The sequence below is a fragment of the Ahaetulla prasina genome, chromosome 2, assembly GCF_028640845.1.
Source record: "Ahaetulla prasina isolate Xishuangbanna chromosome 2, ASM2864084v1, whole genome shotgun sequence".
Taxonomy (NCBI): Eukaryota; Metazoa; Chordata; class Lepidosauria; order Squamata; family Colubridae; genus Ahaetulla; species Ahaetulla prasina.
The window spans coordinates 28,090,938-28,117,867 of record NC_080540.1 but is presented as its reverse complement, the minus strand read 5'-3'; the positions used below and the strand labels follow the sequence as shown (position 1 = coordinate 28,117,867).

The following is a 26,930-nucleotide window of genomic DNA, read 5'->3' as shown; positions in this document are numbered from 1 at the left end:
CGCCTCCCACACCCCTCCTCTTTATATTCCAGCCAGGGAGGGGCTTGTTAACATCTCCTTCTTTTCCTGGATAGCCGGCCCCCAGCTCTCCATTGCTCTCCTCTCTGTGCATACATTGGGACAGGCCCCAACTGTTCCTCCCCTTCGCTCAGCTGAGGCCCTGAAAACAGCTATCTTCCTGCCTGAGCGTGAGTAGAGGGGCCCTGCTCTGCATCTGGCTCTCAGTCCTCTTGCTCCTCAGAGCCTTCCGCAGGCTCCGGTGTTGACCCAGGTACCCCCTCCGCCTCATCTGACTCATCTGACTGAGGCACCCCCCTCTGCCTCCTCTGAGATGGTAGTCTACGAACCACAACAATATTGGGGAGGGGGCCTTAACATAACATAACATAATATAACATCAGAGTTGGAAGGGACCTTGGAGGCCTTCTAGTCCAACCCCCTGCCCAGGCAGGAAACCCTACACCATCTCAGTCAGATGGTTATCCAACATTTTCTTAAAAATTTCCAGTGTTGGAGCATTCACAACTTTTGCAGGCAAGTCGTTCCACTTATTAATTGTTCTAACTGTCAGGAAATTTCTCCTTAGTTCTAAGTTGCTTCTTTCTTTGATCAGTTTCTTCTCAGTTTCTTCTCAGGCTTTAGCTATAATAAAAAGAACCTGTTCTTTTCTCGATGTCTCGTCTTCATGCAAACATTCAAATGAGTGCTAAAGATCAGTGTAAATATTCAAAGATGCAAATACAGCACAGAATTATTATTTTTTTACTTTTGTCTTTTGGTGGCAAACAATCAATGAGACAGTCAGTGAGAGGGAAAACCTCCTACAATACAGAGCAAATTATTTATTTTATTTTATTTTTATTTTATTTATTTTGTCACAACATCGTATAAAAGATTATATAGTATATAAACATATATATGAGTAAAAAAAATTAGGAGGTATAAGCATATATATATATGTAGGTCTTTGGTTGTTCGGGTTTTCTCCCGTGTAAAATTGGAAATGTCTTGGCAGCTGCGATCACACATTGCTCCCAGAAGCACGAAGCTGAAGCCTGAAGATGACGAATGAGACTTCGTCGAAACGTTGCCAAGACATTTCCAATTTTACACGGGAGAAAACCCGAACAACCAAAGACCTACATACAAACACCCGTGAAAACCTCAGAAAACATATATATATATATAGGAAGAAGAAAAGAAAAAAACAATAGGACAGGAATGGTAGGCACGTTTGTGCGCTTATTATTATTATTATTATTATTATTATGATCCACTGGGATAAATATCAGACCAATTAGTCCATGCAATGCAACTGTAATTTATCATGATGTCCATTCAGTCGCGTCCGACTCTTGACAATTCTATAGGCCACATGTTCCGATCTTGCAAGAATTCTTCGAGTTGTTCTATGCTCTGGTTGGTGTCAGCTTTGATCGTGTCCAGCCACTGTGTTCTTTAGCAGCCTGGTTTCCTTTTACCGCTAACTCTTCCAAACACAATTGTTTTCTCCAATGAACACAGTCCGTTTGAAAACAGCTCTAAAACCTTCTACTGCAGCCCCGGGGGTGGGGTGGGGGGTAAAACAGCTGATGCATGCCTATCACCTGGGCTTCAAACAAAAGAAATATAGGCACAGGGGTGGGTGGGTGGGTGGGGCCAACTAATTGCCAGAACTACGAGTTCGCCTGAACCGGCCTTAAACCGGCTGAATCCCACCCCTGTGTTTTGTGATTTTACCTTCTGGTGACATGTCTGGTGTTATGCGCTCCAGAACCAATCTATAAGGAGTCATAAAGCTCTTACAGGTACAGTGGTACCTTGGTACTCAACTGTTTTGAAACTTATTGAATTTGGTACTTAACACATTTTGACATGGAAATGTTGTCTCGGTACTCATCGTTTGTTTGGTACTCGGCACACAAGCTAGGATTTGTCAGTGTTGGCTGCCTTGTGACTCATTACATTATTCCTCATGGGAAAAATTTATTTGGTACACATCATTTTTGGTAGTCATCACATCTCCTGGAACCACTTTATGAGGTACCACTGTAAATCTTAATTTCACAGTGTCTGTACTCTGCAGGTGTAAAAATAGAAACGCAGTGAAATCTCGGCTTGCAAACAAGCCACAGGGCTTAGTAAAGTTTAAGGTAGAGTCAGCAAGTCAACAATGATCCTAGTGGCCCAGCCTCCATTCGCCTTCTTTGGAAGTCCTTCATAATCATCCTCGACTGCATCTGGTCCTGCTCTTGCAACTAGTAGGCAAAAGACAAGAAAACTTTGCAGAGTCCATGGAAGTCTTGAGCTTAGGAGGAAGGGAGGCAAACAGGAGAAGACAACAGGAGAATGACTAAGCCAACCACTTGGAACTGAGGGCTGTTCTTATCAGAGAGATAGCAGTCAGCTAATCATGGAACACATTTCCCTCCCCTTTTTGCCAAACATCTGAGTTAGCAAAGTAGTTTCCAAAATGAGTGAAAAGAAAAACCTTGCAACTGGTTAGTTTACAAACTTTCCCCAACATTAAACACACGACACCAACAAAACTGTTGTGGCCTATTGGCCGCCAGCCGAACAGCTGAATCAGATGAGGAGGAATCATGGGAGTCAGGATCAGCATCAAGGGAACCTAAGAGCTCCAATGGGGAAGAAGGAATGGAGCTGGTGCTGTGACCTAAGCTTACTGAGTCATTAAAACACACGACTAGTCCCAAAAACCTCTTTTATTGCAACAGCTGTAAATTACTTTCATTCACAGCTGAGTCCCAATTAGTTGCAAAAAGTCCTTGGGGAGAAGTCCTTCAGGATAATCACCAACCTTTATCTCCCTTGACATGTTGTCAAAGACCTACTTGGCAAAACCACACAGAGTCCAGAATTTATTTATTTATTTTTATTTGTCACAACATCATACAAAAAGATTATATAGTATATACACATATAAACATATATAGGAAGAAGAAAAGAAAAACAATAGGACAGGAACGGTAGGCACGTTTGTGCGCTTATGCACGCCCCTTATGGTCCTCTTAGGAATGGGGTGAGGTCAATAGTAGAAAGTTTTTGGTTAAAGCTGTTAGGATTATGGGAAGAGACCACAGAGTCAGGTAAAGTATTCCAAGCACTGATGATTCTGTTGCAGAAGTCGTATTTTCTGCAATCTAGATTAAAGCGGTTTACATTAAGTTTAAATCTATTGGTTGCCCTTGTATTATTGCAATTAAAGCTGAAGTAGTCTTTGACAGGAAGGACATTACAATAGATGATTCTGTGAGCTAAACTTAGGTCTTGTCGAAGGCGACGGAGTTCCAAGTTTTCTAAGCCTAGGATTTCAAGTCTGGTGGGATAAGGTATTTTGTTGTTTTCAGAGGAATCAAACAGAGATGCCGACTGGGAACAGAATTAACAATGTTGCTTTCCTGCAAAGGACCCACATGCCTTTGCAGGGGCCAAGAGATGATTGGTCCCTCCCATAATGCTTAAAAGACCAGCAACGGCGTTTGGGCTTTGCCGGAAAACAACGTTGATAGCTTCGTCTTCTTGCATTTATTTTGTATTGGTGTCTTCTGAACTTTTGCCAAGAAAGGCCTTTGGCAGTTTGCCTAATTGGACCAAGTTGATGATAGGACTGAGGAATGTGTGTTGGGAGGAATTTGCTTTAATTTAGTTGAACTACGCTGAGGATGAGTTAATTCTCAGCTGTTCTTTACACTGACTGAGTTTTCTACTACCTACTGGGGCCTGGGTCACACCAACATCATTCCAGGTAAGGCAGGCGTTTCCAACCTTGGCAATTTTACGACTTGTGGACTTCCACTCCCAGAATTCTGGCAGAGAAATTCTGGGAGTTGAAGTTCACAAATCTTAAAGTTGGAGACACCTGATATAAGGAACCTCCTTCCTTGCCAGGGCCTTTAGGTTTTTCTGAGAATAATTATCCAAGAACAATCCTTGTAATTGTACCTTATTTATCCTTAGAAGACATACCGGTACTTTAACTCACTTCCCTGGCTAAACTACTTTTGAAGGTTTATGGACACTGAAGTGTGAGAAAGTTTGCAGATCTGAAAGTCAACCAGGAGACGTGGTTTCTGAGCCTTCATAAAAGTAAAGGTAAAGGTTCCCCTCGCACATATGTGCTAGTCGTTGCCGACTCTAGGGGGCGGTGGTCATCTCCGTTTCAAAGCCGAAGAGCCAGCGCTGTCCAAAGACGTCTCCGCGGTCATGTGGCTGGCATGATTCAATGCCAAAGGCGCACGGAACGCTGTTACCTTCCCACCAAAGGTGATCCCTATTTTTTCTACTTGCATTTTTACGTGCTTTCGAAACTGCTAGGTATAAATGCTCAAATAAGGTATTCTAGTACTATATCATAAAAATTATCCTAACGATGGAATCGAAAACAACAGAACGAGAGTGAACCAAGAGCTTCTTCAGGCATCATCAGGCAGAGTCAGATTTCCTAGGTATACTAGACAGGAAGCATGACCAGATAAGCTAATTCCATATTATTGTAAGGCTACATTAACAGAACTTTGCAAGCCTGAAAGTACAATTTTCCTATAGGCCCCTTCACAGCCTAAGAAGCTACGTTCCCTTCTGAGTTTCTCACCCTGTCTATTATGCAGCTCTGGGCTACAGGTTCTCTTATCTGACCCTTCCCTAGGCAGCATTTTTTTTCTCCCCTTCACTCAAGGTCTTTCACAGGCACCATTGCAGGTAATGCTAAAGTTATAGCATTAGAAGAGAGAAGACCTGGATTCTGATCTTGCTTCAGCCGTGGAGCCTGCTTCCTTGTTTTTCCCAGTGCAAGTTCTGAAGAGCAGACAACACACTGTATTCAGGCTGACAAGGGGTCCCCATAAGGCAATCTTGCTGAGGATGGGGTGATCTGGTGGATCAGAGCCCCTCCCTCCTGGGAATCCAGACTACATTCCATCACAGGTAGGAGAATACTAAAACATGATTGTTGCGCACTGCCTGGAATCACTTTCAGTAAGATGAGAGGCTAAATTTCTTCCTTCCTTCCTGTTGTGTCTTGTCCGCTCTCACCGCAGCCGGGGTCTGCTTATCTGCTCCTGAACACGGAGGAATGTATGCCTCCCGGTCCCAGTCCTGGTTCCATGCCCAGACAAGCTGCAGAGGAGGGGGCACCTCCCGATCCCAGCCCTGGCTCCATGCCCAAGCAGGCTGCAGAGGAGGGAGCATCCCCCGGCCCCAGCCCTGGCTCCATGCCCAGGCAAACGGAGCAGCTAGACCCCTCCCCCTCCTCCACAGCATGTGAGCCTGAGGAAAGTTTACTTCCAACAGCTGCTGATTGGAGTGACCCTCGCATCAGAAGACTGGATAGGCGGAGGCAACAGAAGGAAGGGAGGGGCAGGCCTTAATGAGTGCTGAGTCATGGAGCCACACCCCATGGCCTATATAAAGGATCTGCTTTCTGGCAGTCTCTGAGTCAGGCAAAGTCGAACTTATCTTGCTGAAGTCACTTACTGGTCTCCTGCCTGCTCTGAGGACTTTGCTAGGACTTTGGGCAGAGCTGCAGAGGCAAGCCTGATTCGGATTTCCCTGACCCGGCCGTCAGCGGAGGAGTGGGACACGACACTTCCTTCCTTCCATACATACATACATACATACATACTGTTGTGACCCAGGTTCCTGGACTCAGACTCCTGGACTCGGACTCCTGGACTCAGATGATTCAAAAAGTGAGGAAGAGGAACTGGTAAGGCCTGCTTCTCCTGGGCCCTCTCCCTCCCTGGCACCCACCCCAGAGGAGGAAGAGGGGCTGGCAAGGCCTGATTCCCCCGGGCCTTCTTTTGATTTGGCAACGCCCCAAGAACAATCTTAGCTCGATGCAAGACTGCGCAGACATGATTGGCGCGCGCAGCAGAGGAGGCGTTGGGACAAAGTCAAAGAATGATGAGTCACGGAGTGACACCCACAGGGGCTATAAAAGCAGGAGGCGGAACTTCCTGGCTTTTTGTCTTGGACAAAGCAGTGAATTTGCGTGGGCAAACTGTTTCAATGGAGGGAAGAATATCTTAGTAAGTAACTCTGGCCTTATCTATAATTTCCTAGTTATCTCCAGAGACTTGGCAGGCGCATGGGTAGACGTGGCCAGAACATTTATCTATGTAAATAAATTAGAAAAGAAGGCCTTTGACTGACTCTTTGTTGGGAGTATTGGGGGAGGGAAACAGAACACATACATACATACATGTATACATATATACATACAATATTTTGTCAGAGTATATTCATCAACTGGAATAGGACACAGTAACAAGGTCAGCCAATGAATAGTCATAGCAACTAAGTCAATCAATTAGGAGCTGAGACAGACTGGAGCCAGAGTGTGCCTTAGTCTGCAGCTTCTGAGTCTGAGAATTGAAAGTGACACTAGTCTCTCTACTGTTCTCTCTGTGTGTGAACTTGTCTGCTGATCTGAACTGCAATGAAACTGATCTCTCCTGAAAGAACCACTGTTGGTATTGTAAATTTACTTCATGTGTTATTATGCATATAAAGAAGTTAATGAATCCTGTTGAATCAGTTCTCTGTTTTTCTGGATTTAATTTTACAAGAAACTCTGATATATTTTGTTTCAGTCCCAGTGGTTTTATTTTTTCCCTTTGATGAAAGAGATATGATCCTACAGCCCCGTACCTCCTACTTACCACTGGATGCATTTCAAAAAACTGGCTGGTGGCTGTAACAGAGAGATGAGAAAAATCAAGATCCAGGACAAAGTGAAGTGTCTCCTTTAGTCAGACAATATATCGAAGGGTTCACACATAAGCCACACAAAGTCCTGGGCCTCTCCCACATGTATTCCTCCTTTAAAAAAAAAAAAAAAACCCATCAAGAGTGTTTCATTTTGCCGTCCGTCACCTCACAACAACCATCATCTAGAACAGGGGGTCTCAACCTTTTCTTCATTACAGACCCCTTTTAATTACCTTTTGTGGCCACAGACACCCTTCTCCCAAGACTTAACTCAAGATTCAAATCATAACATTTCTTCAAGCCTTCGCGGGCCTCCTGTCATGATATCATGGCCCCTGCCCAGGGGTCTGAGGACCACAGGTTGAGAACAAGTGATCTAGAACAGCGGTCACCAACTAGTGGTCTGTGGACCACTGGTGGTCCATGAGAAAATTTTGATGGTCCACAGAAAAATTATTTGCATTTTTTATATTGCATTAAATCAGGGGTCTTCAAATTACAGCCCCTGGATACATGCAATTAATATTTGTGTTGCTGCAGAGAGTCTCCCACTTCGGGGTCTTTTTGTGTGGGTCGGAGGGGGGGAGAGATTCCAACTTGGGATCTGCTTCAGCCTCCTGGTGTGGGGCTTTGGGCGAAGGCTGGAGGGAAGTGCCGCTGATGGCAAAGAGCCGGAGGTCCTTTGTTCCAGTTGGACTGTATCATGGCCTGAAACTGGCTGACCATCTCAGCCCGCTGAGTCTCCAGGCACCGGTACCTGGCCTTGCACTCCCGCAGGTCTTCCCTCTGCTTGGAAAGCCTATGCTTCTAGTCCTCAGTGAGGTGCTTCTGCTGTGCCTCCTTCTCGGTCAGATCCAATTTGAACTGAGCCAGCTGTTTTTCCAACTCTTTCTCATGGTGGCTGCTTAGCTCCACCGGGGAGTTACCATGTAGTTCATCATGTTAGCAATAGCTTCCTGTTGGGGCCCTAAGGAGTCTGGGCAGGCAGGAAAGGAGTGGGTGGGAGTGGCGAGTAGAGGCTGACGAGGTGCCCCTTGACGTGAGTGACATTGATTTGGCCATGCCCACCCAGTCACATGACCACCTAGCCATGCCCACCCAGCTGGTCATTAGCAGATCATATTAGTGGTCCGCAGAATTTAAAAATTATGAATTTAGTGGTCCCTGAGGTCCGAAAGATTGGTGACCCCTGATCTAGAACAGGGGTTTTCAAAAGGGCCTCTGGTGGCTCAACAGACTAATGCAGTCTGTTATTAACAGCAGCTGCTTGCAATTACTGCAGGTTCTAGTCCCACCAGGCCCAAGGTTGACTCAGCCTTCCATCCTTTATAAGGTAGGTAAAATGAGGACCCAGATTGTTGGGGGCAATAAAAGTTGACTTTGTATATAATATACAAATAGGATGAAGACTATTGCTTGACACAGTGTAAGCCGCCCTGAGTCTTCGGAGAAGGGCGGGATATAAATGCAAATAATAAAAAAAAGGTGTTCTGTGAGAACTTGATGGGCATTTTTTTTAAAAAAATGCACTCAAATGCAGCCAGGTTTCCTTAGTAGTTTTTCTACTAAAAACTAGTACTTTTCTACTAGTTTTTCTACTGTGTTGTAAATGTTGTAGCTTGATGAAGGTATCTTTTCTTTTATGTACACTGAGAGCCTATGCACCAAGACAAATTCCTTGTGTGTCCAATCACACTTGGCCAATAAAATTCTATTCTATTCTATTCTATTCTATTCTATTCTATTCTATTCTATTCTATTCTATTCTTAGAATTCTTGATGAAGGTATCTTTTCTTTTATGCACACTGCAAGCCTATGCACCAAGACAAATTTCTTGTGTGTCCAATCACACTTGGCCAATAAAATTCTATTCTATTCTATTCTATTCTATTCTTAGAATTCTTGATGAAGGTATCTTTTATTTTATGTACACTGAGAGCATATGCACCAAGACAAATTCCTTGGGTGTCCAATCACACTTGGCCAATAGAATTCTATTCTATTCTATTCTATTCTTAGAATTCTTGATGAAGGTATCTTTTCTTTTATGTACACTGAGAGCATATGCACCAAGACAAATTTCTTGTGTGTCCAATCACACTTGGCCAATAAAATTCTATTCTATTCTATTCTATTCTATTCTATTCTATTCTATTCTATTCTATTCTATTCTATTCTATTCTATTCTATTCTTAGAATTCTTGATGAAGGTATCTTTTCTTTTATGTACACTGAGAGCATATGCACCAAGACAAATTTCTTGTGTGTCCAATCACACTTGGCCAATAAAATTCTATTCTATTCTATTCTATTCTATTCTATTCTATTCTATTCTATTCTATTCTATTCTATTCTATTCTATGACAGAGCAGGAAAGCAAAACTGGTGGCCCCTATCATTGCTCATGAAAATGCCTCGGACAAGGGTGATCTCCAGCATCCATCCATCCATCCATCCATCCATCCATCCATCCATCCATCAGCCAGGGTTGCCCTTTTGCTCACCTTGAACCTGTCTCCCACAAACTCAGCCTGCCCCAGCGCTACTTCCCTCCCCTTTCCCCAAACGAGGTCTTATGGAAGGTTTCAGGGGGATTGTTAGGCACAGCTGACAATTTGTTTCATTTGTTGATACTTTTGCTAGAGTTTTGCCTCTTGATCAGGGATGAAAGATAAATGAATAAAACAAATTGTGGTTGATCAATGGAGCCTGACGTTTACTACAACGTGTATGTTTCAGCTCAAATTCTCTGTCTGTGTCTTTCCCTGCTTCTCTCTTCCTCTTCTTTCTTTCTCTCTGTTTCTCTTTCTCTCTCTGTTTTTCTTTCTCTCTTCCTGTTTCTCTCTGTATGTGTCTGTTTCTCTCTCTCCATTTGTCTCTTTCCCTGTTTTTTCTCTATTTCTCTTTTTTCTCTCTCTCTGTTTCTCTTTCTCTCTCTCAATTTTTCTCTCTCCCTCTCTCCATTTCTCTCCCTCTCTGCCCCGTTTCTCTCTCTCACTGTTTCTCTCTCTCCCTATTTCTTTCTCTCTGTCTTCCTGTTTCTGTGTTTTTCTCTCTCTGTTTCTCTTTCTCTCTCTCCCTGTTTCTCTCTCTCTCCATTTCTTTTCTCTCTCTTCGTTTCTGTTTCTTTCTTTCTCTCTCTCCATTTTTCTCTCTCTCCCTGTTTCTCTCTGTCTGTGTTATTGTGAACTGCCCAGAGAGATTTGGCTACTTGGCAGATAACAAATTGCAATTTATAAATCAATAAATACACTGGTCTATAACCAACTTTCTTCTATGTAACACGATCCGATATTTCCCATTGCAAAGGAAGCCATAAATTGCCACAGCTTCATTTGGGCTGATCTGGATTGTTCCCCTTTCCACCCCAAAGGTGACAAACTGTACAAAAATTGCATTTTGTGGTCACTCACTTGAGGTTTCTCTGCCCATGGCTCCAATGCGTTTGGCTGCAAGACAAAATCCAGAAATTAGAGGTTCCCACTTCAGAGACCCTCATTTCCCCCTCGACCTTTGGTAGATGGGACGTTCAGAGCCTCGGCGCTTCCTCAAGTAGCATCAGAAAGCCGTGGGACAGACTGGGAAGTCGGAAAACCATGCCGGAAGAAGGCAGTGGCCCCTAAATCCATGGGTTCAAACATATCATTGGCTGACTTTGACGGCTTTAAAGAAGCTAAGCAGGATCAATGCTGGTTAGTGCTTGGGCTTACCACTTTCAGGCTGCAGGCCTTGGATTTCTTGGTGGTCTCCCATCCCAGCACTAATGAAACCCGGCTCTGCTTTGTTTCTTAAAGCCTGCCAAATTTGGCTCAATGACGCTACCAGTTAGGTAGAAGAACTCCTGGTTGACAAACCAAAACAAGCAAGCTAAAAGCAAGCCAGCCACAATGTTATGACTTAAGTTGACAATGTTTCTCAACCCCTGGCAGCTTACGTGGACTTCACTTCCCAGAATTCCCCAGCCAGAAGTCTACGCATCCTCAAATGCCAAGGTCGAGAAACAATGGCTTAGGGTCTGTAGAGATTCTCAGTCGTGCAGGTTTTTTTCAGGAGGCAACTGGACTTTCTTGTTTTTATTTTGAAGACGTTTTCGCTGTCTGCAAGGAATATAAATCCTTCCATTCCCCACTAACCTGTCAGAGCTGAAGAAGCTTCTTGGATGAGAAGCGAAAGGTCTTCAAAAGAAAAAACAAGAAAGTCCAGTTGCCTCCTGAAAAAGCACCTTTGGGACACTGGCTTAGGGTATAATGTGGAGCAGCTCTCCGGGACCTTCAGGAGATTCGGAGGGTGGGTTCAGGGAGCTTGCGGGGAATACAGGTAGTCCTCAACTTACAACAGTTCATTTAGTGACCATTCAAAGTTACGACGGCACTGAAAAAAGTGACTTATGACCATTTCCCCACCATTACAACCTTTGAAGTCTCCCCATGGTCACTTGATTTACATCCGGATGCCTGACAGCTGGTTCATGTTTATGACCGTGGCTCTGTCCCAGGGTCACGTGATCGATCATCTTTTGTGACTTTCTGCAAAGTCAGTGGGGAAGCTGGATTCACTGAACAACCAGGTTACTAACTGGGCGTAATTCACTTCACAGCTGTGGCAAGAAAGAGCGTGCAATGGGGCCAAACTCACTTAACAAATGTCTTGCTTATCGAGATGAATTTTGGGCTCAACTGTCGTAAATCAAGGACTAGTTGTACCTGGTTTGGGGGCCTGGAAGTTGGCAGCCTGCACTTTTTGCGAATGGTGTACCCCATTCCAGGGGTGAAATGCTACTGGTTCGGACCGGTTCAGCCGAACCGGTAGTGATGGTGGTGTGTGGTTCGGAGAACCGATAGCGGCGGCAGCAGCGCGAGGCTCCACTCACCCGCCCGGATGTCAGGAAGTAACCTGTTTTTGACTTTCTGCGCATGTGCAAAAAGCTTTGTGCGTGCGCAGAGGGTCCAAGCACACATGTGACATGCACATGTGGAGCACACACTTTTGAACCGGTGGGGAAGGTAAGTAGATTTCACCCCTGCCCCATACCCAACCAAGAATTACTTACCGACGTAGATCAGAAAGAACACAGCCGCCAGAGCCAGAACCGCCAGAAACAGAACCGCCACAGCCACCAAAACTCCAGTCCTGAGCCCCATGCCGTTGGCTGTTTTGGAGAAAGGGCAAAATGACTGGAGGAGCCTCGGGATTTCTCTTCCCTTGGAATGAAACAAGGGACATTGCTCTAAAACGTTCTTAATAGTAGGCGCAGAACTTCTGATCCAGGGAGATGATGGATTTGCCCAGAGGATCAAAACAGTCATCTTTCTGAGATGGTTTAAATTGGATGCCTGAACTGAGCAAGGGGTGGATTGGATGACCTCAAGGGACACTTCCAACTCAAGAATTTTGACATGCAGTCGAAACATACCTGCCTGTTGTGTCTTCCGCCCCCGAGCCAGGCCTCCTGGCAGAGAGTGACTCGGAGAGTGAGGGGGAAGAGCCGAGAGGGTTCCCTTTGCAGAACCTTCCTCTCTGGCTCTGCTCCAAATTCCAGAGGCAGGCCAGGTGGAGGAGGAGGAGCTGATGTGGCCTCTTTCCCCCGACCCCTCCTTCTCCCTGGCAACACCCCAAGAGTCAGCTGAGGAGGATCAATCTTGGCTAGATGCAAAGCAGCGACGCCGAGAGAAACGTGCGCAGCAAAGGAAAGGGAGGGGCTGGCCCAGAGAGTGCTGAGTCACAGAGCCGCACCCCACAGGGTATAAAAGTGGGTGGAGCTTCCATTGAGTTTCGTGACGGACAAAACTGACTTTTGGAAACTTTGGCTGCTTCATTGCAAGACTAAGGAATTGGCTTTTGGGATTTCTGTTTATTTCTGAACTCTGGGTTGCTCCAGCAACAGACCGCATTTGCACTGAAGAGATAAGAGGACTTGGCAGGCAATCGCAGGTTTGTTGCCAGAACTGATATCTGTAGTAGGAGTAAGTTGCTGGCAAATACAGTCAGCTCGCGAGTCTTTTAGGTTGTGGTTGAGGGGGACAGAATACCTGCCTTTCTGTACGATAAGCCTTCCTCCCCTCCCCCCACCCACATTCATTCTTCCGACATCCCACAGGAGTCAAGTTTTCCAGACCACTTTTTATACCAAGGGTCACCAACCTTTCTTGCTCTATGGATCGACAGCAAAAGAGGCAGCGGCAGCAAGGGGGGGATGGAATGGTTTTGCAACCTAGCTCCCACGCTTGCACAAATGAATCTTTGTGCCAGTGGTGGGTTGCTACCGGTTCGTATCGGATCAGGCAAACTGGTAATAGCAGCAGCAGTGGGAGGCTCCACCCACCGGCCTGGACGCTTCTGCGCGTGTGCAGAAGCACTGCATGTGCAAGGGAGCGCATCCGCATGAGCAAACTGGTAGCAACGGGATTTGGAACCCGCCCCCACTTTGTGCGCTCGCCTGCAGCTTTTGTGGCCCAGTTTCCAAACAGGCTGCAGCCCAGTACTGGTCTGTGATCCGGGAGTTAGAGAACCCTGCTCTGAACTTTCTCCTCTTTCAGATGGCCTTAACCCACTAGCTCAGATTTGCACAAAGGTCTGGATGGCCAAACACACTGGACCTGGACAAGGGTTCAGTTGAACCTAAGATAAGGTCTCTCGGGGCCTGGCATGATGAGTGAATTCAACCCGTGGCCAATTTAATCGCAATAGCACTTAGTATATTATATACCACTTTATGGTGCTTTACAGCCCTCTCTAAATGGTTTACAGAGTCAACCTGTTGCCCCAAACAATCTGGGTCCTCACTTTACCAACCCCGAAAGGATGGAAGGCTGAGTCAACCTTGAGCAGGTAAGAATCGAATTGCCAAACTGCTGGCAGCCGGCAGTCAGCAGAAGTAGCCTGCAGTACCGCATTCTAAGCACTGCGCCACCACGGCTCTTAATTTAAGGTCCACAGCATCAGGTGAACCTGGTAAAGGAGGAAACTCCATCACCACATTCATCATGTTGTATGACCACTCAAGGGACATGTTTGCTTGGGTTCAACTGGTATCTCATCCCACTTCTCTCACCAGACTCTTCCAAGGCCACGATCAGAGGCTCCGACAGGCCCGCATGTTCCACGTAGCAACGATAATGATCCTTCTTCTCTTTCGGGTCAACCTCGATGCTCAGCCAGGCATGGTAGGTCCCGTCTGAGTTTGGAAGAACACCTGCCCGGAAGATGCCTTTCTCCCAGACTTCTCCATCCTTCCTCCAGGTGATATTCACTTCTTTGGGATAGAAGCTGTAGGCTCGGCAGATGAGGGACTCTAGGCCCTTGTACTGGATCCCACAAGTTACTTTAGCCACTGGGGGTTCTGTAGAAAAACAACTCTGGCATATTTTAACAGTGCACATGTGTAGCCTGGGGGACACTGTACCACAGGTTGAGCATTATTTTTCTGACCCAGCTCCTAAACATGACAAACCCTCTGTAGCTAAATCAATGATTTCTTTACTAGGAGCGCCAGCAGCCCCAGCAAAAAGTCTCTCTCTCTCATTCTCACAGCAGGCTGACAAGTCCATTCGGCAAGGAGATGAATAGTTGTCTGCCATACCTATTCATCTCCACCCTCTGCCTTTTAATCCCAGAGCTAGGATGGGGCTTCGCTAGAAGCGGTGGCTCTTCCATCCCAAGGATTGGCCCATAGATTTCCACTGCTCTCCTCTCCTCTGCCTTCTACGCACCCACGCATCAGACACTGGACCCAGCTGTTTCTCCTCTTCCTCATCAGCCACCTGCAGATCTGGGGGCTGTTGACTCTTTATCTGAGGGGCTGATGGACAGCCGAGGCTCCACCTCGGTCTCTATCTCTGACAGTTCCATTCTGTCTTCCCCCTCGGAGCTCTCAGGTTGCCTTGATTCTGGCCCTGATTCTCACATCACCTCCTCATCTGATTCGGCTGCTGGAGGAGCGGACAGCTGACAGGCCACAACTACTCTCCTGTGACATCACCAACCCTTGGCTCCCTTCTTCCAGCCTCACCTTTCCTCAGCAGGGAATCCTTTCCATACATGACGCACTTCTGAAGAAGCTCAATACATTTGTTCTCCAAACAGTCATTCCTGCTATGGGCGATCAAAGGCTCAGCTTCCCACCGCCTCTTGGTCACCTGTGCTTGGACATTGACTGCGATCCAGGAGAGGGTCTTCTGATCCAAGCTGATGAAGGGTTCCCCATCATAGCCATACAAGTAAGTGCCCTGCTTTTGGCCTTCATCGCTCAGCTCGCAGCCGATCACGTTCTGCCAGCTGTGAAACCCTGACGAGAAAATGGGCACAGGGCTGAAATGTGACATCACAGGAAGATCAGATAACTGTCTATGGAGATTCTCAGCCATCCAGTTTCAGGGGTCTGCAACCTTGGCAACTTTAAGACTTGTGGACTTCAAGGGCCTCTGGTGGCTCAGCAGACTAAGTCTGTCTGTTATTAACACAGCTGCTTGCAATTACTGCAAGTTCAAGTCCCACCAGGCCCAAGGTTGACTCAGCCTTCCATCCTTTATAAGGTAGGTAAAATGAGGACCCAGATTGTTGGGGGCAATAAAGTTGACTTTGTATATAATATACAAATGGATGAAGACTATTGCTTAACACTGTGTAAGCCGCCCTGAGTCTTCGGAGAAGGGCGGGATATAAATTCAAATTAAAAATAAATAAATCCCAGAGTTCCTCAGTCAGCTTTGCTGGCTAAGGAATTCTGGGAGTTGAAGTCCACAAGTCTTAAAGTTGCCAAGGTTGCAGACTAGGGGTGAAATCTAAATTTTTTCCCTACCGCTTGTGTGGGTGTGGCTTAAATGGTGGGCATGGCTTGGTGGTCTGGTGACCCAGTGGGTGTGGCTCGGTGGTCAGGTGACTGAATGGGCATGGCCAATAATAATAAATAATAAAAATAATAAAGTATACAAAACTTGGGAGCGCACTGGTCTACCTTCTTTAAAAATAGACACCGGTCTACTAATTGCCCCTTTTTGGCAGGCACCGGTCTACCTTCTTTAAAAATAGAGGCACCGGTCTACTAATTGCCCCTTTTTGGGAGGCACCGGTCTACCTTCTTTAAAAAATAGAGGCACCGGTCTACTAGCCACCTACAGCGCTGATCAGCTGTAGTGCGGCCCTTTGAAGCGCCGCGGCAGTCATTTAAGGCCGTTTGCACTATATCACCACGGAGAGCTTCAGGGACAGAGAAGAGGAACAGCGAGGCATGGGCAGTGGTGGTGGGCAGGAATTTTTGCTACCGGTTCTCCGAACTACCCGCCCCCATCGCTACCAGATCGCGCGATCCGGTTGGAACCGGGAACATTTTACCCCTGTTGCAGACCCCTGATCCAGATCATCAAAGATGCTTTTTTCAAGAGGCAACTGGACTTCCTTGTTTTTTTCTTTGAAGACGTTTCACTTCTCATCCAAGAAGCTTCTTCAGCTCTGACTGGATGGTGAGGAATGGAAGGATTTATACTCCTTACAGACAGCTGGTCATTTGCATTCTTTTAGAGAGTCGTTAAGGCCGCTTGGAGGTTTGTCTGTGTCCTCAGGGTCACCTGAGTAGTGCAAGTGGGTATGGGGGTTTTTGGCTGCAGAAAGCACAGCTCTACAACACAGTCCTTTCAGCAGTTCCAGGAAGGATCCACACCCATTTGCACTACTCAGCTGACCCTGAGGACACTGGTGGACCACTGGTCATCTGTGAGAAAATTTTGGTGGTCCATAGAAAACATGCATATGTGCATGTTTTATATTGCACTAACTCAGAGGTCCTCAAACTACAGTCCCTGGCCTGGATACGCACCATGAATGTTTGTGTTGCTGCAGAGAGTCTTCCCCTTTGGGGTCTTTTTGTGTGGATCAGAGGGGTGGGGAGAAATTCCAACTTGGGGTCTGCTTCGGCCTCCTGGTGTGGGGCTTTGGGCGAAGGCTGGAGAGAAGTGCTGCTGGTGGCAAAGAGCTGGAGGACCTTGTTCCAGTGAGACTGCATCATGGCCTGGAACTGGCTGACCATCTCAGCTCGCTGAGCCTCCAGGCACTGGTACCTGGCCTTTCATTCCCACAGATCTTCCATATGCTCGTAGTCCTCAGTGAGGAGCTTCTACTGAGCCTCCTTCTCGGTCAGATCCAATTTGAAAGGAACCAGTTGTTTTGCCAACTCTTTCTCGTGGTGGCTGCTTAGATCCAACAACTGCTCCCTGTTTGGGCCCTAAGGAGCCCAGGCGGGGAGGTGAAGAGTGGCTGGCAGGGGAGGGGCGAGTAGAGGCTGGTGAGGCGCCCCTCGACATGAATGACACCGAGTTGGCCACAGCCACCCAGTCACATGACCACCTAGCCACGCCCACCCAGCCAGTCATTAGGCAGATCATATTAGTGGTCCGCGGGATTTAAAATTAGTGGTCCATGAGGTCTGAAAGGTTGGGGACCCCTGCTTTATTTTGTCCTGTTCATTTTTGCCATACAAAAAAAACCCCTTAATTCAGTCTTCCACATTCATGCGTGAGATAAGTACATGGTCTCTTTATGTCGTGTCCCACTCCTTCTCTGACGGCCGAGTCGGGGAAGTCCATATCAAGCGTGCCTCTGCAGCTCTGCCAAAGTCCTATCAGAGTCCTCAGGGCAGGCAGGAATCCAAGGTGTGACTTCAGCAATCCAGATTAGACTTTGCCTGACTCAGAGAATGCCAGAAAGCAGATCCTTTATATAGGCCATGGGGTGTGGCTCCATGACTCAGCACTTATCCAGGCCTGCCCCTCCCTTCCTTTTGCTGACGTCGCCTCTCCATTCTCCGGAAGCGTGGATCTATCCATTGCATCGTTTCGTCTCCAGCTGTTGGTAATCCCAGCTCGTGGCTGGCTTCAGGCGCACATGCTATCGGAGGGAGGTTTGTTTGTTCGGTTTGTCCGGGCATAGTGCCAGGACTGGGGGCTGGAGGCATGCCAGGACATTCTTCTGTACTATCAGCGTCCGGCAGGAGATAAGAGGGACCCGGCTGCGGCGGCGGGGGGGGGGGGGGGCGGGCGAGGCACAACACTTTAATATAAATTTACACATACCCTTTTAGATATTTTGATTAAGATAGGCACAAGCCCATTTTCTTTGCTACTATTTCCTATCTATCCAGACTCCTCCTGGAGATGAAGGGTGACCTGGGGAGGCCAAAAATCCATGGTCCCCAACCCCCACTTGCATCCCAGTGTGCCTTACCTCTGCTGGAGTTGTGGTAGATGTGCAAGACATGGAGTTCACTCTTGAACTTCCGCTCTGTGCTGTTCACTTCCTGAGATATTGCATCCAAGAAATAAGAGTCCTCCTCCCTTACATTAAGGAGCCAGGCCACTTGAGGCAACATTCTTCTGGTCGTCGGGTCAAAACGTGCTGCCAGTTGGTCATCTACATATACCACCACAATGTACTGGGACCCATCCTGGCTGGAGTCCACGAACAATGTATAGAAAATGTGTAATGAATGGGAGGAGGAGCCTGAAAAGAGAAAGGAGATTTGGGAGAAGGCAACCGTCAGGCTTGCCCCATAGATCCTCTCCTCTCCCCTTCTCTCCCTCAGCCTTGCCCCACAGAAACATCTCCTATTCTCTCCCCTTCTCTCCCTCAGGCTTTCTAGCCCCTTCTCTCCATGAGGCCTGCCCCATGGCAGTCTGTCCGTATGCTACCCCATTCTCTCCAGTTATTTTCAAGTTGGGAGGGGGAATAGAATGTCTAACTCAGTGGTAGTCAACCTGGTCCCTACCGCCCACTAGTGGGCGTTCCAGCTTTCATGGTGGGCGCTAGAGGTTTTGTCCGATACTGAAGCACTTTCCTTTTTTTAAATTTAATTGACTTTTTAAAAAAATTTCATAGCATTATTTAAAAACGTTTTCATTAGGTTTTCATAAAATTCCCTGTGACAATTTAAATTTCTGAAAATATACTATTTGTATCGCCCGCGCATAAGTTTAGTTCACATTCCATAAGTGAAACTAAATGGCGCTATAGTGCGACCACAAACAAAAGAGCCTCCTCCCAGAATAGCTCGCACATCTCCCCCCACACCACCCAGCTGTAACAGACAAGCAGAGCTGGTAGCTGGTGCCCCCCCCCACCCCAATCCACGATGCGCGAGAGGCATGTACAGATGACGATACACAGCGCATTCTGTGGAACTGGTGAGCGGTTAGAAAATTTTACTAATAACAGAGATACAAAAGTGGGCGGAAGGAATAAAAAGGTTGACTACCCCTGCTCTAACTAATTAGCATCAGAGCATGTTATAATAATATAGAAAATACTAAAGCTCTGATGGTCATTTTGAAAAATCCTTTCTTAGTCAGCACCTAGAAGCCAAAAGGAACATATGTGGCAAATTTCAAGTTTGTTGGCTTTATGGTTCTGGAGATTTCGTGATTAATACCTGAGTGGTTTTGGCTTTTATATATATATAGATCAGGGATGAAATGCTCCCAGTTCGGACCGGATCACCTGAACTGGTAGCGATGGCAGCAGGTGGTTTGGAGAACCGGTACCAAAAATCCCTGGCCCCCCACCCCAATGCCCAGCTGAGCCACGCGATCATCAAAGGTTGTTTTTTTTTAACTTTTAAAAGCATTTTTTCTTCAGTCAAAAAAAAATGCTTTTAAAAGTAAAAAAAAAGCCTCTGATAATCGCACAGCTCAGCTGGGATCGTTAGAGAGTTTTAAAAGCATTTTTTCTAGGTTGCAGAAAAAATGCTTTTAAAAGGTTCTGGTGATCAGGCAACTCAGTTGGGATTGTCAGAACCTTTTAAAAGCATTTTTTCTACAACCTCTTCAGGGGAAGAGGTTGTAGAAAAAATGCTTTTAAAAGTAAAAAAAAAAGTTGGCCACGCCCTCCCAGTCACATTACACCCCCCCGCCAAGCCACGCCCACCGAACCGGTAGTACCAAACGTTACATTTCACCACTGATATAGATGGATAAGATGCCAACTGGGTGAAGCCTCTGGAACTCGCTGCCACAAGAAAAATCAGGCAACTGATTTTCAGGGCTCAACAGACTAAGCAGTCTGTTATTAACGCAGCTGCTTGCAATTACTGCAAGTTCAAGTCCCACCAGGCCCAAGGTTGACTCAGCCTTCCATCCTTTATAAGGTAGGTAAAATGAGGACCCAGATTGTTGGGGGCAATAAAAGCTGACTTTGTATATAATATACAAATGGATGAAGACTATTGCTTAACACTGTGTAAGCCGCCCTGAGTCTTCGGAGAAGGGCGGGATATAAATTCAAATAATAATAATTTAAAAAAACCGCCTCCGGTCTCCTTAGCCCCGCCTCCTCCGGCCACTCACCTGTGTATCCTCCCCGTAGCAACAGGACGGCCGCTGCGGACAGAAACCCTAACCGGGCTACCGAGAGCCCCATCCGGACCCGGACGCCGAAGGGCAGCTCCGATCACAGCTTGGCGGAGAAGGAGAAAGTCTGTAAAGGGCGCCGGAGGGGCTGAGCGCTGGAAAGTGAAAGTGGCGCGGTTCTCATCCGCTGAGTCCCCTCGCCGAAGCTCCCTTGGGGAGAAGGAAAAGAGACCCCTTAGAGAGCCAGGAAAGGGAAGGAGCCGGAGCCAAAGGAGAAATCGGGGCAAAGAAAATCTGCCCAGCCCCGAACGCGCATAGAATAATAAGGACCTTAGAGGTCTTCTAGTCCAACCCATTGGTTGGTGGGCCAGGCGTCGTGGGAACGGCCTTTGTGGAGGAGCGGGTCAGCTCAGTGCCCATGGTTACCCAAGAGGGAGAACCCCCCCCCGCTCCCTTGGGGTGGAGGTGATGGTGGGGAGGAAAGACTACAATGCCCATCTTCCCCTGCTGCCTGGGGATGATGGGAGTTGTCTGGAACTCCCGAGAAAGGCGCTGGGTTGCCGGGTTAAATAAGAGCCGTCTGGGATCGGGCGGTCTTTAAATCCAGGTAATGTTTTTTTTAAAAACAAACTCCTTTCCTTTCTCACCTGCCGGGCCTTCCCGCTTCTTTTCTCCCCCTTTGCTGGCTTCCGACGGTGCAGCAGTTAACCCTCTGCGGGAAATGAACCCAGTTTGGCGCTTTGATCCTCAGCTTTAAGCGCCAGCCTTTCCCCGCAGGTCTCAGGGGCTCTTCGGGGAGTCTAGCAATGGGGGCGCGGGGGGGGGGCGGGGAGGAGGGCTGCTGTCCCCGCTTGCCTCTCCCCTCTCCGAAACGCCTCCTTCCTTCCCTCGCGCTTCACCGAGCCTCCTTAGTTGCGGTGTTTTTCCCGTTGGTTTCTGAGCCAGGAGTGAAAGTGAAAGTGTTCAGAGCTCTGCCCGCTTCCTTTTCCTCCTCCTCCTCCTCCTCCCATGCCCATTCTTGTTCTCCTTCCAGTCAGCTCCCCCCCCCCCATTCCCCCTACTCGCGCATCAGAAAAGCCTCCGGTGGACAAAATATCTTTAAAGGGAAGTTAGCCGTCTTCTGTCTGCGATCCAGCTTCCAGAGCTATGAAGTCAAATCTTTTCACAATAGCCTGGAGCAAGGGTCTCCAAAGCTGGCTGAGGAACTCTGGGAGTTGAAGTCCACAAGTCTTAAAGTTGCTAAGGTTGAAGACCCCTGGCCTGGAGGGAAGAGCTGGAGATCCTCCCTTCCCCAATTCTGCCCTTCACCCTCTTCCCTTCCCAGCCTCCTTCTGCCTCTTCCTGTCTATTTGGACCGGGTGGTGTCAGAACTCAGCTGGGGCTGTCCCTTCTGCTTCACCGTGGTCTGAACCAGTGGTGGGTTTCAATTTTTTTTACTACCGGTTCTGTGGGCGTGGCTTGGTGGGCGTGGCTTGGTGGGCATGGCACGGGAAGAATACTGTAAAATCTCCATTCCCACCCCACTCCAGGGGAAGGTTACTGCAAAATCCCCATTTCCTCCCAATCAGCTGGGACTTGGGAGGCAGAGAATAGAGGGGGGCGGGGCCAGTCAGAATTTTTACTACCGGTTCTCCGAACTACTTAAAATTTCCGCTACCGGTTCTCCAGAACTGGTCAGAACCTTCTGAGACCCATCTCTGGTTTGAACTGGACCCAGAAGCAGCCTGACAACCAATGCAACTCGCAGAGCAGAGCAGAGCAGAGCAGAGCAGAGCAGAGCAGAGCAGAGCAGAGCATTCAAATTCAACAGTGAAAAAAGTAAGGTTCTACATTTAGGCCAAAAAACCAAAATGCACAGGTACCGGATATGTGGTACCTTGCTCAATAGTAGTAATTGTGAGAGGGATCTTGGAGTCCTAGTGGACAACCATTTAGATATGAGCCAGCAGTGTGCAGCAGCTGCCAAAAAAGCCAACACAGTTCTGGGCTGCATAAACAGAGGGATAGAATCAAGATCATGTGAAGTGTTAATACCACTTTATAATGCCTTGGTAAGGCCACACTTGGAATATTGCATTCAGTTTTGGTCGCCACGATGTAAAAAAGATGTTGAGACTCTAGAAAGAGTGCAGAGAAGAGCAACAAAGATGATTAGGCGACTGGAGGCTAAAACATATGAAGAATGGTTGCAGGAACTCGGTATGCCTAGTTTAATGAAAAGAAGGACTAGGGGAGACATGATAGCAGTGTTCCAATATCTCAGGGGTTGCCACAAAGAAGAGGGAGTCGGGCTGTTCTCCAAAGCACCTGAGGGCAGGACAAGAAGCAACAGGTAGAAACTAACCAAGGAGAGAAGCAACTTAGAACTAAGGAGAAATTTCCTGACAGTTAGAACAATTAATCAGTGGAACAACTTGCCTGCAGAAGTTGTAAATGCTCCAATACTGGACATTTTAAAGAAAATGTTGGATAGCCATCTGTCTGAGATGGTGTAGGGTTTCCTGCCTGGGCAGGGGGTTGGACTAGAAGACCTCCAAGGTCCCTTCCAACTCTGTTAGTATTATTATTATTAGAGCAGAGCAGAGCAGAGCTATAATGTGTGTTCTTTAGGAAACGCACATCACCATTTCATTTCGCACCAGCTGAAGCTTCCAGAGACTCTTCAGCGGCAGCTCCACAGAGGGTCTATTAAGGAGGTGAAGATGGGCACAGATAACTGTCTACGGAGATTCTCAGTCATCCAGGTCATGGTTGTCCCAAAGGTGCTTTTTTACAAAAGGCAACTGGACGTACTTGTTTCTTTCTTTTGAAGATGTTTCGCTTCTCATCCGAGAAGCTTCTTCAGTTCTGACTGGAGGATGGAGGATGGAAGGATTTATACACCTTTCAGACAGCTGGTCATTTCCATCCTTTTAGAGGAGGGGGTCTCCAACCTTGGCAACTTTAAGCCTGGCGGACTTCAACTCCCAGAATTCCCCAGCCAGCTTTGTTTTTTGAGGGGGAAAAGCCAAGCACGCCAAACACCAAGATCTCAACAAATAAATGTCTGGCTCTGAACCAAGTTTGGTCTTTTCCATGCAGTTCTGACCCAAAGGGGATGTGTGTGTGGAGCATTTTCCCTTCCCTTCTGTCCTGTAGCTGCCCTTGGCTCCCTAGTCCTCCAAGGTTGAAGTTGGTGGCAGAAGAATTGCTGGAACCAGAGTTGCCTGCCAGTGAGGAAGAGGAGTTGGGGGGGTTAAGGAAAAAGAAAAGGAGAAGTGGGAGGGGGGGAGAGGAGGAGAAAAAGGAGGAGGGGGAAGGAAGAGGAAAAGGAAGAGGAGTTGGCGGGGAGAAGAGGAGGAGAGGGAGGAGGAAAAAAGGAGGAAGGCAGGGGGAGGTGGGAGGAGGAGGAAGAGGAAGAGAAGGAGGAGACTGAGGCAGGCCATCTGTTCCCCACTCCCCCCCCAGGGAAAAGAGGTCCTCTGCTGAGAATTGGGGAAGGGGCTTAGACTCTTCTCTTTTGAACAATTCAAAGAGTCTAAGCCAGGGGTGTCCAAACTTGGTCCCTTTAAGACTTTTGGACTTCAACTCCCAGAGTCCCTCAGCCAGCAAAGCTGGCTGAGGAACTCTGGGAGTTGAAGTCCAAAAGTCTTAAAGGGACCAAGTTTGGACACCCCTGGTCTAAGCTCTATAGCCTCAAAACGACGCTATAGAGCACTGCACACCAGAACAACTAGACACAAGAACAGTTTTTTCCCGAAGGCCATCACTCTGCTAAACAAATAATTCCCTCAACACTGTCAGACTATTTACTGAATCTGCAGTACTATTAATCTTCTCATCGTTCCCATCACCAATCTCTTTCCACTTATGACTGTATGACTATAACTTGTTGCTGGCAATCCTTATGATTTATATTGATATATTGATCATCAATTGTGTTGTAAATGTTGTACCTTGATGAACGTATCTTTTTTTTTATGTACACTGAGAGCATATGCACCAAGACAAATTCCTTGTGTGTCCAATCACACTTGGCCAATAAAATTCTATTCTATTCTATTCTATTCTTGAAAACTGCCCCCTTCCTTTTGTCAGTCCTCCTGGAGGACCTGATTGAAGCCCTGGTCAGGAATCCTTTTGACCAGATTTGGCTGGTGTGCCATCTTTCCCCCTTTCCGAGAGACAGCCCTGGCTCCATTCGCCACACACTCATAATCTCCACCCGCCCACCCCCACCCATCGCCCCAGGTTAGATTACTGCAGTGTGCTCCTCCTTAGGTTTCCCTGGAAGACTACAACAGAACTGCAGCTGATTCAAAAGCTGACAGCATTTTGTATGCAGGTGTAGGAAGTTAGCACCCACCCACCTCCTAGAAGAATGAAATATTTTAGAAAATATTTAAAAAGGCAGAATATATTTCCCTGGATGAGAAATGGAGAAACATGTTTTCAAGACAAAGCAGCTCCCTGCAACTTCCTGCCACCCCCCCCCCCACCTTTGTCAATGGGCCATTAAAGCAGTGGTGGGATTCAGCCAGTTCGCACCTATTCGGGAGAACCGGTTGTTAACTTTCTAAGCAGTTCAGAGAACCGGTTGTTGGAAGAAATCTTACTTTGTTTTTTTCCACCTTCCAGGGCTAATCCTGTAAGGAAGGCAGGGAGGAAATATTCTGGTGGTGTTTCTAGCCTAATCTTTATTGCCCTGCTTACAGAAACTGCCTCTCCGGTTAACCCTTATTACATTGTAACAGCTAAAGCAAAGTGCCCATCGATGTGAGTAATGTTGAGTTGGCCACGCCCACACGGTCACATGACCACCGAGCCATGCCTACCCTGCTGGTCATTAGGGCAGAGAACCAGTTGTTAAATTATTTGAATCCCACCACTGCATTAAAGCCTCAGCCAAGCTCACTCATTTCCCCCCACCTTTGTCAATAGGCCAGAGGCAGAAACTCATTCTCCCCACCTTTGTCAATGGACCATCATCTGCAACACAATAGAACCCACCTAGCAACAGAAACTCACCACATAACATCTGGGAAGATTACATCAGCCAGCAATGTTAGCTAAGACCCCCAACCCCTGGGAGTCTGACAACCAATCAGGATACTCTTCCTGTGCCCCAGATAGTTCAAAGCTCAGAAAAAGCATAAAGCTAGGGAGCGCACAGGATCTTATCCCTTTTCTGTTCAGGAACTCAAGCCATGTGATCCTGGCCACCATTAAACCATCTTTCCAAGCAGCCTCCATGTTTCCAGTGTCTTTGTCCCCACTTGGAACTGAACCCAGATGGATGTTTCTTCCAACACAGGCTGGGATAAGATGCTGCAGTAAAGGAGCCCTAGAATGGGGTGACTGGGTAGGGAAGGGTTTGCATGGCCTCCAATGAGGCTCTGAATACAATTCGAAGTGCTTCTTGGAATTTACAAAGCCCTGGAGAGCCTGGACCAAGATGGCCCACAGGGACACCCCTCCATGGACTCTGGTTGGCTTTTCTGTCCTGCTTATGAGTACAGGAGGGGAGGGGGTGGAGGCCCATAAGCGGTGGTTTCCCTCAACCCTCTGGCAATGTCCCCCCCAACACCTAGTTAGCCCCTCTAGACATTTTCCAAGAAGCTGTTCAAACCCACAGTTGCTGTTCTCAGAAGCTCCCGAGATGAACATCTGCAGTTTCTCTCCCTCTTTTGCTCTTTTCATTGCTGTTCAGGAGCCTCACTTGGTGGTTTCACCCTCTGAGGTTGCTGAACCATCAAGAGCTGCTGGGAAAAAGAGAAAAGATTTATTTTATTTATTTTATTTTTTTTATTTATTTTTTTATTTTTTTATTTTTTTATTTTTTTTTATTTATTTTTTTATTTTTTTATTTTTTTATTTTTTTTTATTTATTTATTTATTTATTTATTTATTTATTTATTTATTTATTTATTTATTTATTTATTTATTTATTTATTTATTTATCGTATTTGTATACCGCCCTATCTCCCTAGGGACTCAGGGCGGTTCACAGGCAAATAAAAAAGTACATATAAATACAGAATAAAATATCAATTAAAAAACTTATTCTACACAGCCAAATAATTAAAAAAGAACAATATAAATAATAAAACCCATTAAAACCAATATAAATTTAAAATCTAGTCCAGTCCTGCGCAGATGAATAAATATGTTTTAAGCTCACGGCGGAAGGTTCGGAGATCCGGAAGTTGACGAAGTCCTGGGGGGAGTTCGTTCCAGAGGGTGGGAGCCCCCACAGAGAAGGCCCTTCCCCTGGGTGTTGCCAAACGACACTGTCTAGCAGACGGCACCCTGAGGAGTCCCTCTCTGTGAGAGCACACGGGTCGGTGAGAGGTATTCGGTAGCAGCAGGCGGTCCCGTAAGTAGCCCGGCCCTATGCCATGGAGTGCTTTAAAGATAGTTACCAAAACCTTAAAGCGCACCCGGAAGGCCACAGGTAGCCAGTGCAGTCTGCGCAGGAGAGGTGTCACATGGGAGCCACGAGGGGCTCCCTCTATCACCCGCGCAGCCGCATTCTGAACTAACTGAAGCCTCCGGATGCCCTTCAAGGGGAGCCCCATGTAGAGAGCATTGCAGTAATCCAGACGAGACGTCACGAGGGTGTGAGTGACCGTGCATAGGGCATCCCGGTCTAGAAAGGGGCGCAACTGGCGAACCAGGCGAACCTGGTAAAACGCTCTCCTGGAGACAGCCGTCAAATGATCTTCAAAAGACAGCCGTTCATCCAGGAGGACGCTCAAGTTGCGTACCCTCTCCATCGGGGCCAATGACTCGCCCCCAACAGTCAGCCGCGGACTCAGCTGACTTTACCGGGATGCCGGCATCCACAGCCACTCTGTCTTGGAGGGATTAAGCTTGAGCCTGTTTCT

General features: G+C 47.1%; 1 protein-coding gene across 5 annotated transcripts; it reads right to left on the bottom strand.

Moving 5' to 3' along the window:
• Positions 1 to 804: 804 nt before the first annotated feature.
• On the bottom strand, positions 805 to 25,805 carry LOC131190871 (major histocompatibility complex class I-related gene protein-like). 5 transcript variants are annotated; one of them, XM_058168353.1, is made up of 10 exons: positions 25,677 to 25,805; positions 20,712 to 21,000; positions 20,062 to 20,274; positions 17,948 to 18,223; positions 14,742 to 15,017; positions 13,785 to 14,072; positions 11,784 to 11,934; positions 10,147 to 10,182; positions 6,684 to 6,715; positions 805 to 2,258 (listed from the first exon to the last, which is right to left on the bottom strand). In XM_058168353.1, the coding sequence occupies exons 3-9, from the start codon at positions 20,132 to 20,134 to the stop codon at positions 6,697 to 6,699; spliced, it is 1,119 nt and encodes a 372-aa protein (XP_058024336.1). In that variant the 5' UTR covers positions 20,135 to 20,274; positions 20,712 to 21,000; positions 25,677 to 25,805; the 3' UTR covers positions 805 to 2,258; positions 6,684 to 6,696. The 5 variants fall into 5 exon arrangements, with proteins under 5 accessions (XP_058024336.1, XP_058024333.1, XP_058024332.1 ...); XM_058168350.1 differs by having other exon boundaries at positions 807 to 2,258; positions 11,784 to 11,882; positions 25,677 to 25,798; XM_058168349.1 differs by lacking the exon at positions 805 to 2,258 and having other exon boundaries at positions 2,975 to 6,715; positions 11,784 to 11,882.
• Positions 25,806 to 26,930: the final 1,125 nt, after the last annotated feature.